The following is a 19,022-nucleotide window of genomic DNA, read 5'->3' as shown; positions in this document are numbered from 1 at the left end:
TTAGTGTTCAGTACTTCAATCTTGAATCTTTCTTAGACATTGATAAAAGCCATGCATCTTCTATGCAGAAAAGTGGGTGGATGTAAACCTGAGCACACACTTACATTCTAAGGGCTCGGGGACCCCTGGTTAAGAATTGCTGAATTCTAGATGGAGGTATAAGTTTTGGAACCAAAATGAGAGCAGAGAAGTTTCCACGTGGAGTGGAGGAACAGATTCCACCTGAAGGAGTGGCTGAGCCCGGCAGTCGGCTGGCTGACTTGCAGGGCCTGTACCTCCGTTTCAGGTACAGGAGCCCCCCCACACCCCCATTAACCCTGTGCTGGGTTTGGGAGGGAAAGCCGGGAGGCAGAGAAGCTCTGACACTTCTGCCCAGCGCTCGGCCATGAGGTATGTTATGGAATGGAGGTGAGGAAGGGAAAGGCCTGAACGCATGTGCTCTGTCTAGGTACTGGCTAAGCATTCTGACCACCCATAGCTCATTTCCACGTCACGACAACTGCACTGTAAAGGAGAGGCTACTACTCTACTTTCATTGATGAGGATGGTGAGATTTAGGGAGTTAACTGTTCAAGGTCATCCAGATAGTGGGGTCTCCAGCATCAAAGCCCAGCTGCAGTAGTCAGATTTGTTACTGCAGAAATTCTTTCCATCCTATTCCCATGGCATCTATGGCAGCCCAGGGGCAAGCAAGCTGGGTGCTGTTACACTATTTCTGGCCTCACTCACCATGGTGCCAGATGTGCATACCAGGTTCCTCACTGTCCTCCCAGCACGTACCAGACTCAACGCCAACTTTTCACTCTAATGTGATCTGTGCCTCAACTACTCCCATAGCTTAACAGAGTTTGAATTTAATTTCAAGGCACAGCGAACTAACATCCTGCTTTCTCTTTGCTATCTTCCCCGACTAGATCCAGTCCTATCCCTCTCCCCTACTGAGCTCTAACATAGGCTCTTTCCCCCTTCCCTCAGCCTGGCTTTGTTCTAGACATTTCTACATCATGCTGTCTTGACTGGGAACCTTTCCATGGCAGGGCCCATGTTGCCTAGCCTGGTGGTGCACATATACCAGGCATTTCAAAAGTTCTTCCTCTCGATGACTCCAGTGTTAATTGTGTAGACAGGAACACCTAACCCAGTAGTTCGAGATGTTTCCAAGGGCTCCCTGCCTCGTCTGGTAGACAGGCTTTCTCCTCCCCGGCAGGCTTTGCCTGCTGCAGTCCTCAGTCCAGTTGAGGGGGGCGCAATGTCTGTCATCCAGTTCACCAACTATAGCCACACTGTGCAAAAGGGGCGGGAGAACAAAAGACCATGAGACAGCACCGTGGCTTTTGAAACAGGTACATAGGCTCTCTTGTTTAATAGCAGTTAAAAGAGGAAAATGTACAGGAGGAATAAACATGCTCTTTCCACACAGGAGGGTTTCCACTAACCATGAGGCCCGTCTGCATCAGTAGCTTTACTAGTGAGTTTTAAAGAAAAAAATTCCCTTTAGAGTTAAAAATGGACTCTCCTAAATTTCCTCCATAAATGTGCAAAATAAAAAGGCCATTTCCAATACATTAGTGAAAAGTAATTGCAAACACAGGCAAATAAAAAAAAAAGATACAAAGAAAAAAAACAAAAAAAAAGAGGCAATTGAAGCAGCCAGGAGCAGAGCCCTGGGGGAAGGGAGGCTAAGGTAGGGGGATTTCTGCAGCAGGCCCCAGGAAGTGTGCTCAAGGGCCTTATGAGGAAGGTCATGGCCAATGCCAATCTTAGGGATAAAAGGCTCTGGGTCTGGGACTTGTTGAGCAAGTCAAGTGTGCAGGGAAGCTAGGCTGGCTTTGAGGCCTGGGAGGCTGTTAGGCCCAGCACACAACGCAAACACCGGGGGCAGCTCCACGGAAGCTTTATATTCCCTTTGCCAGGGGACTCTGCTGGTTCCAGTTTCCAGGTCCTGTTCTTTCCAACCAACCAACAGCTTCACTTACAGTCACCTCAAAGAGACTTTCCTGTGACTGTTAAAAGCATGCAAGCTGACTATATTACTACCGAAACGCACTAGGGTCCCAAAGCAGACTGTCACTTCAGGAACACAGACCCGGTTTCCCCCAAAACTTGGCCAAGACAGGAAGCTGGTCGGCTTCCCGTCACCCACGTTCTCAGCCTCTTGTTGAGGCTCCCAGGGCACTTCTACATCTCTGGGCATTTGAGGCCAGATCTTAGGAGTCTGAGGGGCAGGGCACACAAGCAACGCACAGGTCTTCTCAAGGGCTGGCCCCACTACAGGCCTACAAACAAAACTGAAAAATCCCACTTCACCGATTCAAACAGCTTGGACATTGCTGGTCCCTGTGTTTGACCTTTCCCTGCCCACCAAGAGTGTCTGTACAGACAGCTCAGCAGCAGCATGTTGGTTTTGCTGGGGAAGACGGCAGGCAGACTGAGAGGGAAGGAGAGAGCTACCACAAGCCCTGCCTTTATGAGTCTCGAGCTTGAATAGGCTTTTTCTTTAGAGGGACTTGTGTGAGCAAGGTGCAGAGTGACTTTTCATTCCTCTCCCCTCTTCACTTTTTCGTCTCTAGCACAGTTTTCTTCCAGGGTACAAATGCAAGACCAGACCAGCAATGATGACAAAAAGATAACAATTGTGACATACTTAAGGTTCACTCCAGCCCCACTTCAACGTCTCAGTGCTCAAAGCTGAAGGGATCGTGCTGCAAACTGGGGACTAGAGAGGGAGGGTGTTTGGGGCCCCTTTTAAGCAGTAGGACTTCAGATTAGTGTAATCATTTCTTGCTCTTTTTCAGTAAAATCCAGGGCTTGGGAGACGGCATCTTGGGTCTTATTCCCATCGGCCCTTGCCTTCCCTTGGTTTTTGAAGTTCTGGGTAGCAGCCTTTATCTCTGACCCTCATCTTAAGACCCTGGGCCAACCACGGAGCCCCCAGTATGAGACTCAGAAGGCGTGTACAGAGCTCACAGGCAGCCCAGTCTCCAGCTCTGAGGAAGGCTGTATATCTCAGTGTGTATTCTCTTTCCTGTGGTTTTCAAGTTGTGATGGGATAAGGGGGGTAAGGGGTGGAGAATGGAAAAGGAAGCACTGCCCTCCCCAGAAGCAACTCAGTAGCTGACAAAGGCAGTGAAGAAATCTGTTTGATGAGTGTCTCCGCCCACTAATCCAAGCTGGAAATGCCTGTGTGGCTTATTTGTCATTGTTGGGTGATGCACAATTATACTCTTGCCAGTAGTCATCACAGCATCTTCCTGAAGTGTCTTCAAGTGCAGATTCCTCTGACTGACCTCATAGCAAAGCCCTTGCAATAAGCCTCTGGGACAGGGACGCAGTCCCCCAGCTACGCCAACTCCAGAGTTGGGGGAATAGGATCATAGACAGTTTTTCTCAGGCAGGGCCAAAAGATGGCTATGGGGATCTCAGAAGAGGATTGAAGCCTTGGGCTTGAGCAAGAGCTTTGCATCCAGGCTACGACTCAGTGAGGGGAGGCTGGGCCCGAGGCAACACGCCACCAGCTATGGCTGGCCTGTCTACTTCAGGGTGACAGTGGCTCTACCGCTCCAGGCATCCAGTCCAATTGTGGCTGCCCCCACAGTGCAGAATTGGTGATATTTCCTTTAAAGATGAAGATGGTGGCCAGAAAGCTGGTTTTAAAACACAAAGGAATAATCTCAAGTAATCTTCAGGTTTTACCTAAGGGTAAAGTAAGGGCCATTTTTAGGCTTCTGGAATCTGACTTATGCCAATGACACTGCTGGAGGGGGCCAAGTCTGAGGCTGTCTGTGAGGACCCATAGAATTAACTGTTGACCTATGACTTGAACCAACTGCCCTGAGCCTGAAAGAATGAAACGAGCTGAATGGGGAGGAGCTGAGGCTCTGAGTCCATCCACACGGGCCTTCTGCTGTGGGGGCCACCTCCATTAGTCATGGGGCCCAATTCTTACCACTGCATACTCAGCTCTATCCTGCTCCAGAAGAACTAGCAGTAAAAGCATTGGGTCAGATCGAAGCTAAAGAAACTGCCATCCCTGGGGGACTGGAGTGAAGCTGTCATCTTGCCACATTCCTTGTTCACCAGCTAATGAAAGTCAGTGGACTGAGGAGATGAAGCCCCAGAACTACGTGCTGGTCTTTCGCATAGGAAATAGTCGTGTTTTGCAGGCTCCTTCCTGTGTTAGGAAGAATCAGCCTCACCTGTGTGGTGAATGGGGCACCCAGGAGAGGATGGCATATACCGTGTGGTCCTTCTGCCTGCTCCCCTTACCTCCCAGTGCCAAGTACCCATGTTGGCCCTGTCATTCCTGAGCCCCAGACCTCAGCTCTTGAGCCGTGGATGAAAGGTGGTCCATTGCACTGGGACTCATGACACCACCATTTCCAGGATAACACAGAGAGCATGGTAATAACTTGCCCTGAGTCCCAGCCCAGCAATAGCTCATCTGCTCGCTGATTCCTGTGCCTCTTTTACTATCGGGAAAGGTTATGCGAATACTGTACAGAGGTTATTAAAAAAATACATTTTCTCTCTTTGCAGAAGAATGCACAAGTGCAGGGCCCGCCCGGGCAGGTGCGGCCCGCGGGCCTCACGAGTGGTGAGCGCTGATGAGCGCCCGGAGCTGCTTGGCCACAGTGTCGATCAGTTTCTGCTTGTCTCGCTCATTTTTCCGAAACTGTGCAAACATGTTGTTCTTGCGGCTGGTGTCCTTCATCCTGAACAGAGAGAGAAGGAAAGAGAGCCAAGTGTGTGGAAGGGGAAGGATGGCATGGTGCACCTTAGCTGTCCCCCAGGGCCGAGAGTGCAGAACCCACCCATTGTCCTGCCGGCCCCCACTGCCCTCTCACATTCAGTCACTGGAAACAGTCGAGAGCCAGCTATGGAGGGGCCAACCCCTTTATTGCCCATACCCACCCTACCTACCTCACTCCCATCTCCAGGTATGCACCTGTTACAGGTGTCTGGGACATGCTATGGCGATGATGGTCAACGGGCTCTTACAGAATGTCTAGGATCTACTTACCACCTCCTAAGCCTGCTTAACCCTGCTGGGACCCTAGAGCTGGTAATTGAAAAGTAAAGCAGAAAAAGCCTCTGAACCAGCAATCCCAAGGGGACATGAAAACCAAAGCCCCTGTATAATTCTAAACCTCATTGTAGGTAGTTATGCTATCCCATCCCTAATAAAACTAGAGCTTGACTGATCTCTTTTCTTTTGTCTCAGAGTAAGGACCCAGAGGCCGTGAGGTAGCAGAGGGCATGGTGCCGAGGAAAGCAGATGACAAAGGTTGGGCTATCCGCTCACTTCATAAACCAGGGCTTTTGGCAAGAGAAACCCCTGACTTCTGCAAGGCTTCTACATCCTCAGACGTTTGGAAAACTTTCTATTACTAAGTCACTCTAAAGTCCCAGAGATGGCATATTCCTAGAGCACAAACCATGGGCAGTTCTGTCAGATGGAGAGACAACTGGGAGGCATGAATCAAGAAAGTTAAGGCCAGGCTGAGATTGTCACAGAAACCCCGGTCTGACTAAGCCGTGGAGACGGAACCCAGGAATCTTACTCCCTGCAGAGGGCCCATGAGCCCTGACATCTGCTGGTAACTGTTAACTTTGGCGCCAGCCTCTGTGCACTGAGAACACTGCCCAGGCCAATGTCTCCCTGTGGTAGGGATAGGCTGCCTGTCACCATCATTCGCCAGAAGCTGGGCCATCTCTCTGACCTCACAACTTCCTGGGCTGCACAGAGACCACCTAGAAGAGCGGAGGGAAGGAACCTCCCCCTGAGGAGTAAACCACTCCCAGGCAGACTTCCCGGGGCCTCCTGCCAATCCTGGCCATTGTTTTCTGTGGGGTGGCCCTGTGCAGAGGGGCAGATTAGAGGCCAGTGGATCACAGGCCAGAGACCCCACAAGGGCCTTTATATCCATGTAGGAAGAAGGCTCTGATGAGCACCAGAGCTGTATGGGTCTGGCTGACAGCGACAGCCACAATCGAACTGCGGCTTCTCTCTCTGAGCTAAGTTTAAGGACCTTCAAGCTGGAATTACTGCACATAAGGTACAACCACCCACAGGAGGAGGCCTGTCCTGGGAGGGGAGGACGAAGGAGAGGAACTGAGGTTTCGAGGTTTAGGTTGAAAAGCAAGCACAAGGGTCCTCAAGGCTGTGATGATTACGGCGCTTGGTCATTTCCACATGAATCGCACAGTTGTGCTTGTGGGACTGGCCTGGGTTTAGATTATTTACCCCAGAGAAGGACTCTCTTTCTTTCCTTAGATGTGCTGTAAATCTAAACAAAAACAACACAAAATGAAACAAAAAGACAGACAGAAGAAAACCACTTCCTACATTTATAGAACACTTAATGCCCTGTGTGATCCTTAGTTTCAGGATCCCTCACATCAGCCCAGAGACAGGCAGCTTGAGCTGGCTTTCAGCTCCCACAGGGAAGCTGCTCCAGGAAGGTAGGATAAAGGGCAGGGGGTAGTCTCTGAGTCTCAGAGGCTAGGGTATCTTAGCCATGTAAGCCTGGAGTTAGGATTATTTGAAAGATAAACTCAAGTGTCCCGAGGGCGGACGGTAGCATGCTGGTTTGTACTCTAGAATGCTCTCCAAACAAAGGAGAGCCCTCCCCACCTCCCATCCCATTCTGTAAGCCCAGGGTCCTCATCTGCTTTGGCTATGGCACCTCTCAATGACCCGAGGGTCTCCTCTCTTTCCTGAATGTCCTCATCAGGTCTTTGGGTCTTTCCATGACTGACTCTATTAAGGAGTGCCAGGCTGTAAAGGAGAGAGTGCCAGGCTGTGGTGGTATAGCTGGCTATGGGGAAAGCAGGAATGGGTCAGGTAAAGGGACTGATTCCTATGAGGCTGGGAAATACAGATTTTAGTGATCTGGGTGGCCTTTGGCTCAACTATGTTTGGAATGCAGCTTTTGAACCCTGCTGCTTGCTAGGGGTAAGGACATAGTTTTGCCGCTGGCTCGGTCCCCAGCGTGCTTCAGAGAGGCTGATTATTTTACCCTGTTGTTGACCCACAGGAAGTCAATAAGCCAGTACTTCTCGGATCTAGAGATTCTCAGCAACCGATGAGTAAGGGACTATTGAGAGAGGTAACTGGCTGAGAGGGAATCCCAGAGCCCATTTGGACACATAATGAATATGATATCTAAGCACCAACTCAAAAGCCAAAATGTCCCCCATTTCAGCTGGGTACTGAGAACTCTGGGATTAGGTCTTGCCTGTAATAATAAAAAGGCTTTCACGGGAGACATAGGTTCCAGAACTTAAAGCCATGGGCCACACCGCCAGGAGGTAGGGGAGACTGATGAGGAGCTGCCTTCTGTCAGGGCTGAATTTCAGGCCCTGCACCAGCGAGACTTTTGCCTGTGTTAGGAAGCTGCGTGAGAAACCCTTTACCTGGCACTGCTGGGGGGAAATCCCTGCCGCCACTCCCAGCCCCAAAGGAATTGCTGAGCCAAGGGTCACTCCAAGGACCAAGGACAGAGGGAGGCAGCCAGCCACTTGGCACCAGGCTGGTTTAGTAGATTAGTATGTCAGGGTGGGGACAACTCACGTGGTAGGGATTTTAGTGTAATCATTAGTGTCAATGAGGAAACCAGAAGGACTTGCCTCAAAGTGATGCAAAAGGCCCAAGTGGATAAAATACTTACTCTCTAGATATCCTAGGGAGGAAGGTCATTGAAAGAGAGAACCATGGGAAACAAAGTTAAAATGGAAACGTCAGTCTCTGTCCTATTCTGGATAAAGTTGCACTCTGGGCTCTTATTTTCTTGGCTCCAAACACATACCTCTGCATCCTGCTCGTGCCCATTTTCCATCCCCTCCTCTTCTATCCCCCTACCATATGCATAGTAGGAGGGGTACACCTTAGCCTCTCCTTCTGCTTCAGACTCCATTCTGACCTAGACTCTGATCTTTGCTTCCCAGGATTTGAGGCCTGCTTGACTGGCCATAGGTAGATTTCCTACATAACTCGATGTAGGATACTCATCTAAGAGGCTTCTAAGAAAGTGGGAGTGAACTAGTCTGAAGACAAGAAAAAGCTTCCCTTCCTGGGTTCTGGCCTGCCAGCTCTCCACTAGGTTAGCAAAAGCCAGAGCCACTCTGCAGTGCACAGCAAACGGCAACATGTAGGTGATGTACTGGTAAGCTGCGAGATTGTGGAGCTGGCCAGCCCAATTTCAGTGGTGGCAGCTTTTGCCACGTAGTGACGACCTATGGCAAGAATCAGACATCTCCAACACAGCTTTCTTGGGCCAGTCAGCACAATAAAGCTCAATCTGGCGGGGCGGGGGGTGTTGGGGGGGGTGGCTGGGGAAGGTTTCAGGAAGTCCGGGAACTTCTCTGCTAGGAACGGAGACACCATCTGTTCTGGGAGGCTGTTCTATCCATCATCACACCCCAGATGGTCGGGGCCAGACTCACTGCTCACCAGGCTGGCCTGAGCCCCCAACTAAGGCATCTTCTTTCCTTGTCGTCTCTCGTTAAAGCTACATTGCCCACTAAGCTCCAAGGTAACGTCAGAGCCCACTGACCCGCACTTGGCCTAGCTCGTGGGTTCATGGCGTAAGAGGCGGCCAGAGGACCGGCCTGCTGAATGCATGATGGAGACTGCCGATAGTGCCCACGGCAACCTCGAGAGCAGGGCCTCTCTGCTGTCTTTTGGAGGTGCTGGCACAGATAACACTACCCTCCACGTCCCACCCCCATCGCCAATCCCACTTCTCCACTTCGCGACACAGACCACGGGACTGGGTACTCACTTCTCAAGCAGGGTCAGAGCTGTCACTGGGTTTACACGGAGGTACTTGCAGTTGGGCTGGCCATAGTCGGCAAGGTAGGTTGACCAATCCCACTGGATGAAGAGATCTAAGAGCTGTAAAATATCCAAATCCACACCCCGGGGATTAATCAGACAGACAAGACAAACCCCTCAGAAACCCCTAGCATCCTTCATTATCAGCTAAGAGTAGTGTTGAAAAATAGAAACACAGATGTAATAAGAGAAGGAATGGTTACAGACTGTAATGCAACTAAGAAAATAAACGAGTCATCATTAGAGGTCAGCCATCTCTGCCATAAGCACTGTATGTTGCTAAGACCACACGCTAGCAGTTAGCTGAGGTCTGAACAGAAACTAACATGGGACTGAAGCATAACACAAGACTATCATAATAATCACTCATTTAATAAATACTTACTGAATGCCTGCCATGTGTCAAGTACCATTCTAGCAGCTCAGAATTCAACAATGAACACATAAAGGGGGACGTGGTCCTGTGCCACATATGCAATCGTATGAGCTCTGAGGTCAAAAGGTCAAGTACCTTTTTCAAGTACTACGTTCACGACTTGCTGCATGGAGTTTGCCCAGGCCACCCAGCTGGCACGTCCACATACCCAGCCCACACACCAACAAGACACAGACAACACAAAAACACTGAACCAAGGCACAGATGGGTGACGGAGCACGAGCATGAGGAAATGCGTGCTGGACACTGGCTGAGCAGATGGAAACCAGGGCCGTGGAGGGCAGGACTGAAAAACGGCCCATGACTAAGGACGCAGAGTCTGAACCGGGATCATGAGTGCTAGAGAGGAGTGCCAAAAACTAGATGTGTATTTATAAGAAGATAAGGAGAGTTTTCTGAGGGTCAACTGAGTTCTCAGACTGGGGGAAATTTTGACTTAGAGAAACTGAATTTTGTCAAAGGCTTTCCTGCCCAGCCAGTTTTAGCCTTAGGTATCACTCCAACAAATATTTAAAAAATTTTAGCTAAAAAAGTAAATAACTAAATAAATAAAGTCAGTGCGTTTCAAAGGTCGGGGTAATGAAATGGAAGCTGTTCGCTCGCCTGCATAAGCTTCTAGAAGGGGCACCGTCCCAGACTCACGTCACTGCATAGAAGGAGGGACGCTCTAAAAAATCTCCAGTAATGAGAGACATATACGCGTTTTTGGATTCCAGACAGTTCCTTACTTCTACTTTTCTAAGAGATAAGGACATAAGTCGGTGGCTGTCTCTCTGTGCAGAACAAAGGCACAGAAGCCTGGACTCCAATCCAGTGCCAGAGCCTGGGCTCCAGGCACGCCTTCCCCCGTCTGTCTTCACTGTGCAGCTGGGCAAACAGGCAATGTGGGCCCTGCCCTGCTTGGCCAAGCCCCCACTTCCATCCATTCTCTTAGAATAGCTGTTATGAACTTCCTCAGGCAGGATGGGAATTGGCTGCCGTCCCAAGCCTAAAACTGAGAAAAGCCCCTACACCCTCAGCCAAGAAAGGGATGCTGAAGATGAGAGGCGAGGGGAGCGAGGCAAACAGACACGTTGGTTGGTCTGGACCAGCATGGCCCCAAAGGGCCCTCTCAGGCCTCTTGAAGTCTTGCCTGTTTGAGTTGGCAAGTAAAAGGGCTTCTACCGCTTCCTTCTGCTGCCCCGAGGCCTCACAGAGCTCTCCTTCAGAGGAGAATTTCCTGACTTCCTCTTTTCACCTTGGGATCTCTGTCCATCGTGTCCAAAGACCACTGGAGCTAGTGCCTCTTTACTCGCTCCCAGGGAGCGCAGTCGGCACTCAGAGTGCTCCTTGTTCAGAAGTTCTTCTAGTCCTGAGCTTCACACATAAGGTTATGCTCCCTGCCCCCCTTCTCCCCCCCTCCGCTCCCCCACATAAATCCCAGGGCAAAATTATGGAAAAGGAGATAGCATTTTCTTAATGGAAGTTCTTTCTCAGAAAATGTTGGAGAACCTTGGGGAGCCTTTTACTGTTTGCACCCTAAGGAACTAACAGAAAAAAACTGAATGAATAACAAATAAGTTTAATTAGAAAAATTTGAAAACCTGACTTCTTAAAACTATGTTAGGTACCACTTTTCAGATGTGGACATATACATGGCATTGAATGAAACTACCTTCTCTATTAATGAATTCCTAATTTCTGCGATGGAATGAATAGTGTCAGTATTTTCTGATTTATTGCAAAGAACACCACGTCTTCCTGGCTGATGCAACGTGGGTAAATCACCAATGGGGTGTGGAAGACAATTCATGACTTAGCTCGAAGGTTTTCTGTTTTTATCTTGCTGTGAAAGTCTCTTAATGCCAGTACTGAGCCTAAGAGCTCTGGGGTGACAAGCTACCTAATGTATCCCACTTGGAGGCATGGAAGCTACACACCTCCATTAAGCTCAACCAGTGTGAGCCTGGAGATCACACTGGGTCTGTATTCTTTCCACACTGGCCGATACCTAGATCTCGGGGTCTTCTCTGAGAGAGATGGACATAGACTGGAGTCTGGGGGCGACCTAACTAAGTTAGCTGCCTGGGGGCACAGTTCTTTTCGATTCCACAGAACAGTGTTAGAATAAAGAGGCCAAGTCAACCAGTAGAACTATTTATCGACACAGCACTTTGATTTCAGGACTATGAATTTCACAGGGGAATCACGCCCCACCCCTCCCCACCCCCCAACCCCCACCCCCCAGCCTGGTTCTCCACTGACAATGGCTTTGTCAGGTCTTAATAAAATGTCTCCAGGTATGCAGAGCCTCTGTCATCACTAACAGTCGCATTCTTTTTCATTAAACATTTTTTCCATTTGGAAATAATTTCAAGCTTATCAGAAAGTTGAAAGAATAAGCATAGTGTAGAGAATACTACATACCCTCCCACTAGATCCATTGTCCACATTTTACTCACACACTCCATCATTTGTATTCTCTCTCTTTCTCTCTTTTCACACACATGCGCACGTGATATTTCTTTTCTGAGTTTCTTGAGAGTAAAGTGCACATATCATGGGCCTTTATCCCCAAATATTCAGTGTTCCTAAGAATTAGGGATATTCTCTTACTTAACCACAGTATAGTTTTCAACTTTAGTAAATTTAATATTAATAACTGTCTATATTCTAATTTTATGAATTGACCCAATAATGTCCTATATAGTTTTTTTTTGGGGGGGATCTACTATAACATATAGTTTAGGATTAGGTATTATATTTAGTTGTCTATTTAGTCTCCTTTAATCTAGACTATTTCCACAGGTTTCTCTTTCTTGTACAATATTGGCATTTTTGAAGAATATAGTTTGCTGCCTCTTTTTTTTCACCCTAGTTTTTTTTTTTTTTTCATGCTTTCTCATAACAACATTTAAGACATGCATTTCTGGCCAGAATACCACATAAGTGATGCTGTGTCCTCAGGGTATCACATTGGGAGGTATACAATATTCATTTGTCTAATTGGTGATACTAATTTTGGTCACCCAGTCAAGATGTTGTCTGATTTTTCCATGTCTAGGTGGTATGTTTTCCTTTGCAACTAGTGAACCACTGAGGAGAGAACTTAGATGCACGTGTAATTCTCCCAATTAAAATTTCCCCTTAGATTTAGCATCCGTCGAGGACTCTTGTCTGATTCAGTCTTTACTACGATAGCTACAAACTGATTATATTCCAACTCCTGCCTTCTCTCCACGTTTATCAGTTGTGACTCAGCATCTACCACAGGCAAGTGCTCTCCCTTCTTCCCCATTCATTTATCTATTTATTATTGGTAAGGACTCATGGTTTTCCGTTTTTTCAATGCCTTATATTCATTACTATACCTAATTATTTGGATGCTCAAATTGTCCCAGATTTGGCAAATAGGAGCCCCTTCAAATTGGATCCCATGTCCTTGTGACATGCCCCCATCATTTTTTTGAGCACTTCCTTACTTTCTGGAATAATGAGGTGTTGCAGGCTCATCTTGCATATACTGTGCCCCAGCCTTGCAACCAGCCATCTCTCTGATGAGCTCTGGTTTCTTTCAGTGGAAAAGTTATTAGAGATCAAGGGTGCTAGATGTGCTCATTGCTACTGGAGAGTCTTTTTAAATTGCTACTGGGGGGCAATCTGTAGGGAATTAAGCCCCTTCAGCAGAAAGAGCTAGGAAATGTACGAGTTATGACAATTAAGTTGGTGAACTTGCCACCATGCGCTTACATTGGCAGAACTGTACAAACAGCTCGGTAAGTTTTCATAACCTTGCTATATTAGTGTCTCACTGCCACACGTGTCGACATGTGGCAGTATCTTGCTGAGTGGCGTTCATTATTGCTGTTGTGTGTTTCTGTGCGCCATCACAAGAATGTCTGAGCTTGAATTAGAGCAACGAACAAACATTAAATTTCTTGTTAAACTTGGCAAGAGTAGAAGTGAAATCAGGGACATGTTAGTCCAAGTTTACGGGGATAATGCCATGAAGAAGTTGGCAGTGTACAAATAGATTAAACGTTTTTCTGAGGAGAGAGAATGCGTCACTGATGAAGAGAGGTCAGGGCAGCCAGGAACGAGCAGAACTGACAAAAACATTGCAAAAATTCATCGAATTGTGTGTCAAAATCGTCGGCTGACTGTGAGAAGCATAGCAGACCAAGTAAACATCAATAGAGAAATGGTTATGAAAATCTTAACTGACAATCTTGGCAGAGAAAGGTGTGTGCAAAAATGGTCTCGAAGGAGCTCACTGATGAAAAGCAAAGGAGACTCGAAGTTTGCCAAGACCTTTTGGAGAGGCAAGACGATGTTTTGGGCCGTGTTATCACTGGTGATGAAACATGGGTGTACCAATACGATCCTGAAACAAAGTGTCAAAGTGTACAATGGAAGTCAGCCAATTCTCCAGAACCAAAAAATTTCCGTCAGTCCAAATCAAGAGTCAAAATGATGTTGCTAACCTTTTTTGATATCAGAGGGATTATTCATTATGAATTTGTACCAACTGGACAAACAGTTAACCAAGTTTACTATTTGGAAGTGCTGAGAAGGCTGCATTGAAAAGTTAGATGAAAATGACCTGAACTGTTTGCCAACAATTAATTCATGGCTCTTGCATCACGACAGTGCACAAGCTCACATGGCACTGTCTGTGAGGGAGTTTTTAGCCAGTAAACAAATAACTGTATTGGAACACCCTCTCTACTCACCTGATCTGGCCCCCAATGACTTCTTTCTTTACCCAAAGATAAAAGAAATATTGACAGGAAGACATTTTGATGACATTCAGGACATCAAGGGTAACTCGACGACAACTCTGATGGCAATTCCAGAAAATTAGTTCCAAAATTGCTTTGAAGGGTGGACTAGACGCTGGTGTTGGTGCATAGCTTCCTAAGGGGAGTACTTTGAAGGAAACCATAGTGATATTCAGCAATGAGGTATGTAGCACTTTTTCTAGGATGAGTTCGCGAACTTAATTGTCCGACCTCGTACTTACTTAACATTTTTTCTTTGTATTGATTCATGTTTTGATCATAAGAAAAATGTAAAAGAACATTTTACATCTCTATTATAAATGGGAAACCACTCTTGCTTGCCATAAATAGAAGATAAATACTAGCTCCATAATGAGATCTTCTCTTTGTCATCACAAAGACTAAAAAGAACTAGCTTTTTTACAATACGGTTTAGTGTTTAATGGTGCACCTGGGTAGTACCCACACCCTTACCTTGATTAGCACTTTCTACGGTCTTCTGTACCTCTAGTACTCCATCTACCCTATGTGTTGGGATTAGTTTGTGACTTTAGCCAAGTGCTGAGTGATGACCGTGTACCTGGAATAGAGTTCAATGGTCTATGCGTACAAAGAAGCACTTGTAATAGAAGTTTTAGCTGAGCATCAGTCTCATTATGAGAGAAGATCAGTGTGCACATGGGCTGGTCAGCAGGATCCATAGCCAAGGGCCTGGTCTGGCTGGTGAGGCCTGGTGAGCATGGATGGGCTGGGCAACCTGCTAACACAACCACAAGGACAGTTCATTGTTTCCCATGACCAGGTATCCTTATTAGTTGTGAGTTTCCCTGTCGTTGGCTCTTGATGAGGACTTTCTTCTGCATCAGAACACTGTTAAAATTCTTGATTCTGCATGCAATCACTTCTGATAGACTTTACAGAACCACACTTTGTGCCTGCACTGTGTTCACTGTATTTGTATAACCTTCGTAAGTTTAAAAAGTTCAAGTAAAGTAACCTCTTCTAATATTTACTCACAGAATTTGAAATATGAATAATAAAACATATTTGCTTGTCTCAGGTTTTTGTAGTGTAGATATAAACCCACTGAATTAAGCAAATGTTTTTAAAGTATCTAATTGTACAAGGAACAGGGCTGGCCCTTTCAAGTGATATTAAAAGAAATGGTTTCCCCTCATATAGAATAAAAGAAAAACATGAATAACTGCAATCCAAGCCAAATGAGTTACATGCTATTAAATGACTAACGGACTACTCCTCCTTTTGAACTATCAACTGAATATTTTGCAAAGTTTTCCACTTATAAGAAAATTTAAATAGCAAATATAAATTGTGGTATAAACTACACACACACACACACACACACACACACGCGCACACGTGTGCACAGTATACTCTAAGTTTATTCTCATTATTAGAGAACACCTTAAAGGTGATGGGAATAATCTCAGAAATATCAAATGCCAGTTATGCTTATATCTATGTCATAGAGTTCACTATGGAAATCTGCCTGCATTTGATTAACAGCAGTGGCAGATTTAAAATTTTAATTTGAAGTAATTTTAGACTCACATAAATGTTGCAAAAATAGTTTACAGTCCTCTATACCCTTCACCCAGCTTCTCTAATATTCACATATTACATTACTGTGGTACAATGATCATAACCAAGAAATTAACATTGGTATAATACTATTAACTAAACTATGACTTTATTCCAATTTTACCAAATTTTCCACTAATGTCCTTTTCCTGATCCAATCCAGACTCCCACATTGTAATTTAGCATGTTCCTTAGTCTCTTCCAATCTGTTGCAGTTTCTCGTTTTTATCTTTCAAGACCTTGATACTTATGAATAGTCTACTTTTAATCATTTATTTTGTAGAATGTCCCTCAACTTCGGTCTGCCCAATATTTTCCCATGCTTAGATTGAGGCAGTAACTCTGAACCAGCGGAGATCTTGCCTCCCAGGGGTCACTTGGCAATGTCCAGAGACAGTTTTGGCTGTAACAAGACTGGGGGTAGTGGTGGTGGTGAGTCTACGGGCATCTCGTGGGGAGAAGCCAAGGGTGCTGTTAAACACCCTACAATACTTGGGACAGCCCCCCACAACTGCCGGACCCAAAATGTCCATAGTGTCGAGGTTAAGAGACTCTGGATTGAGGGTATGTATTTTTTTTGTAAAAATACTACCAAAGTGATATTGTGTCCTTCTTAGCGCATCCTACCAGGTGTACATTATGTCCATATATCTCATTATTGGTGATATTAACCTTGATCACTCGGTTAAGGGGGTGGCTGATGAGTTTCTCCACTGCAAAGTTACTATTTTTACCTTTGTAGTTAATATATTTCTTTGGGGAGCTATACTTTGAGACTATATAAATATCCTGTTTCTCCTTAAACTTTGTCCCCTAACTTTTAACATCTATCGGTGGACCATGCCTGAAAGAATATTTACTGTGGTGTTTGACTATTTCCCTCATTCTTTCTGTAGTTATTAATTGGAATTCTTCTGTAAGGAAAAGGGCTGTCCCTTCTCTTCCATTTATTTATTTGTCCAATTATTTATATCAGTATGATCTCATGGATATTTATTTTATTTCATGGGTTATAATCTAATACAATCATTATTCATTTTGTTGTTCAAAGTGTTCCAGCTTGGTCACTAGGGACTCCTTCAGACCGGCTCTCTTGTGTATTTTCAGGACCTCCCCTTATCCTTTTTAGAATACTCCCTTACTTTCTGGCACTAGAAGATGTTCCAAGCTCATCTTGTAGCTTTCCTGACCCTGCTCTGGAATCAGTCACTTCTCCAACTTCTTTTAAGTGGAGAATGGTTTTTAGAAACCGAGATCTGGGCACTGAGCATGTTCATTTCTGCGGAGGCATAATAGCTTCTAGGCCCTCTCAGTTGGCAGAGCTAAGAAATATATGTATGTTTACTGACTTGCACATACAAACACATCTATATTTACTTCTGTATCTATTTTTACGTGTATATTAAAGCCATGAGTTCATATTTGATGTCTCCATTTCCAGTCCAACACCACAGGTTCTTAGCCTTCCCTCTTTCCTAATTTATCGCTTCTTTCTCTGACAGTGAGAAACCTGGCTCTCATTATCTATAATATATTTTACCTACAGTTGACCTTGAACAACATGGGTTTGAACTGCATGGGTCGACTTACACACAGATTTTTTCCCATAAATACCTGTACTGTTTTCGATCTGCAGTTGGGAGTGCTTGGATGTGGAGAGCTGACTGTATGCATTGATCTACGGCATTTTACATAGGGCACTTGAGCATCGTGGATTCTGGTATCCACAGGGGTCCTGGAACCAATCCCCTGCAGATACCAAGGGACAACTAAGTTTTTGGGGAATCAAAAGTTAAATGTGGATTTTTGATTGAGTGGGGGGTCGGCTCCCCTAACCCCCACGCTGTTCAAGGGTCAATTGTATTTGTTCAATCCTAGTATAAAGCAGTTTCAGAATTGTTAATCTATACCCCTGTGAGAAACAAATTCAGTAACTAGAGTATAGTATTTGTATGTTTTGTCTTTAGGCTTTCCAGTCAAAATACTGGTTTTTAAATTATTTGGGTTAGTTCTTTTCTTACTCATTCCTTTCAGTGTGGTTATATTTTTCTTTCATAATTCAGTTAGATTTGTTTTTCACTGGTCGTGTTGCATTTTGGATCCCCCCGTACATTCTAGTTGATTTTAATTATTAATTTATTTTAGGGACTGCATCAGAGCTATGTCAGAAGTATCGCTCCCTCCTCATCCCAACTAACCTCTTCTCTTCTCCCCTCTTCTTTCTACATCTTTCCAAGTCACCTCTTGCAGGTAACCAATCCAGTTTCTGGTTTATCCTTCTTTTATTTCTTTTGCACAATGGGAAGATACATGTGCATTTTCTTATGTACTCTTCTTTCTCACATGAAGGGGAACATACTATAAATACTCTTGCATTTTGCTTAACAGCATATCCTAGCACTTACTACCTACATGCTAACTGCTTATTAATGATCATATTCTTGATTTATTCATACAAATGATCTTTTTATAAACTAGATAATCATTTTCAAGAGCCAGACAAGACATTATGTTTTGGGGCATTTTATCGTTAAACTGGTAGAACAGGAGAGTGTTAGATATTTATACAATAGGATACACTGATAAATGTTAGGGCTACATCAATTCAAAGAAAACTCAACCAGTCATTAATGATGCTTTGACCTCAAACACAGACTATTTGTTTATGGTATTCATCACACTAGAAGAACTAAACTAATGTGGTAGTTGACACGACAGCTTATAAGCTACATAGGTTAATAAAAATAGTAAATTTTGTGATTATTGGTTATTACACAGAAATTTGGACAAGTAGGAAAGGATAGGTCTCAAATTATAATTCTGATTTCATGGGAGTTAGGGGGTATGGAGGAACAAGACCCAGACAGGAAAAGCAACTTGCTCAAAAGCACAAGGTAGACAAGAGGTAGAGGTGGGTTGATGCTGGCGCTTCCCAGGATGCCATGCTGTTTATTTTTGAAAATCCTCATTGATTTGGTCTCTGGGTTAGGTACTTGCCTGAGGCTAGGTCAAATTTCTGACCAATCTTTCTTTATTGCAATGGTAGCTGAGAAAGACTAGAAAAATCCAAATGGGTCAAAGTGAAAAATTAGTCCAAGGCCACAGAGTGAGTTAATTGGACAGAGTACAGATAACATTATAATAGCAGAACGAATGCAGACTTTCAGGAAAGACCTTCAGAGGGAGATTTATTAAGATAAAGTAGGACTCTGTTTACCCTTGTTAATGCATACCAACATACCCACTTCTCTAGCAGCAAACGTAGAAGTAATTCAAGTGGATGAGTTGTTCACGGGAAGGGAATCTTCAAGTAAGAATTATAAGCTAACATTCAATCAAATGATCCTGAGGTGGCCATTATATTCTCTTAGGCAGAAAGGATTACCCC

At 45.2% G+C, this 19,022-nt stretch overlaps 1 protein-coding gene across 3 annotated transcripts in view; it reads right to left on the bottom strand.

Moving 5' to 3' along the window:
• Positions 1–1,328: 1,328 nt before the first annotated feature.
• The window catches only part of EXOC6B (exocyst complex component 6B), a 629,322-nt gene continuing 611,628 nt past the window's right edge, over positions 1,329–19,022 (bottom strand). For 2 of the 3 annotated variants that reach the window (XM_074332164.2, XM_074332163.2), the window contains 2 exons: positions 8,784–8,896; positions 1,329–4,712 (listed from right to left, as the gene is read on the bottom strand). In XM_074332164.2, coding sequence (XP_074188265.2) covers positions 4,586–4,712; positions 8,784–8,896 — 240 coding nt within the window. In that variant the 3' untranslated portion in view covers positions 1,329–4,585. The other variant, XM_088796094.1, reaches the window with a different exon arrangement.

Source organism: Rhinolophus sinicus, chromosome 2 (assembly GCF_057876585.1).
Source record: "Rhinolophus sinicus isolate RSI-liver-muscle chromosome 2, RSI-T2T, whole genome shotgun sequence".
In the NCBI taxonomy this organism is placed as follows: Eukaryota; Metazoa; Chordata; class Mammalia; order Chiroptera; family Rhinolophidae; genus Rhinolophus; species Rhinolophus sinicus.
The sequence above is the reverse complement of the archived record's forward strand: the minus strand, read 5'-3'. Positions and strand labels throughout refer to the sequence as shown.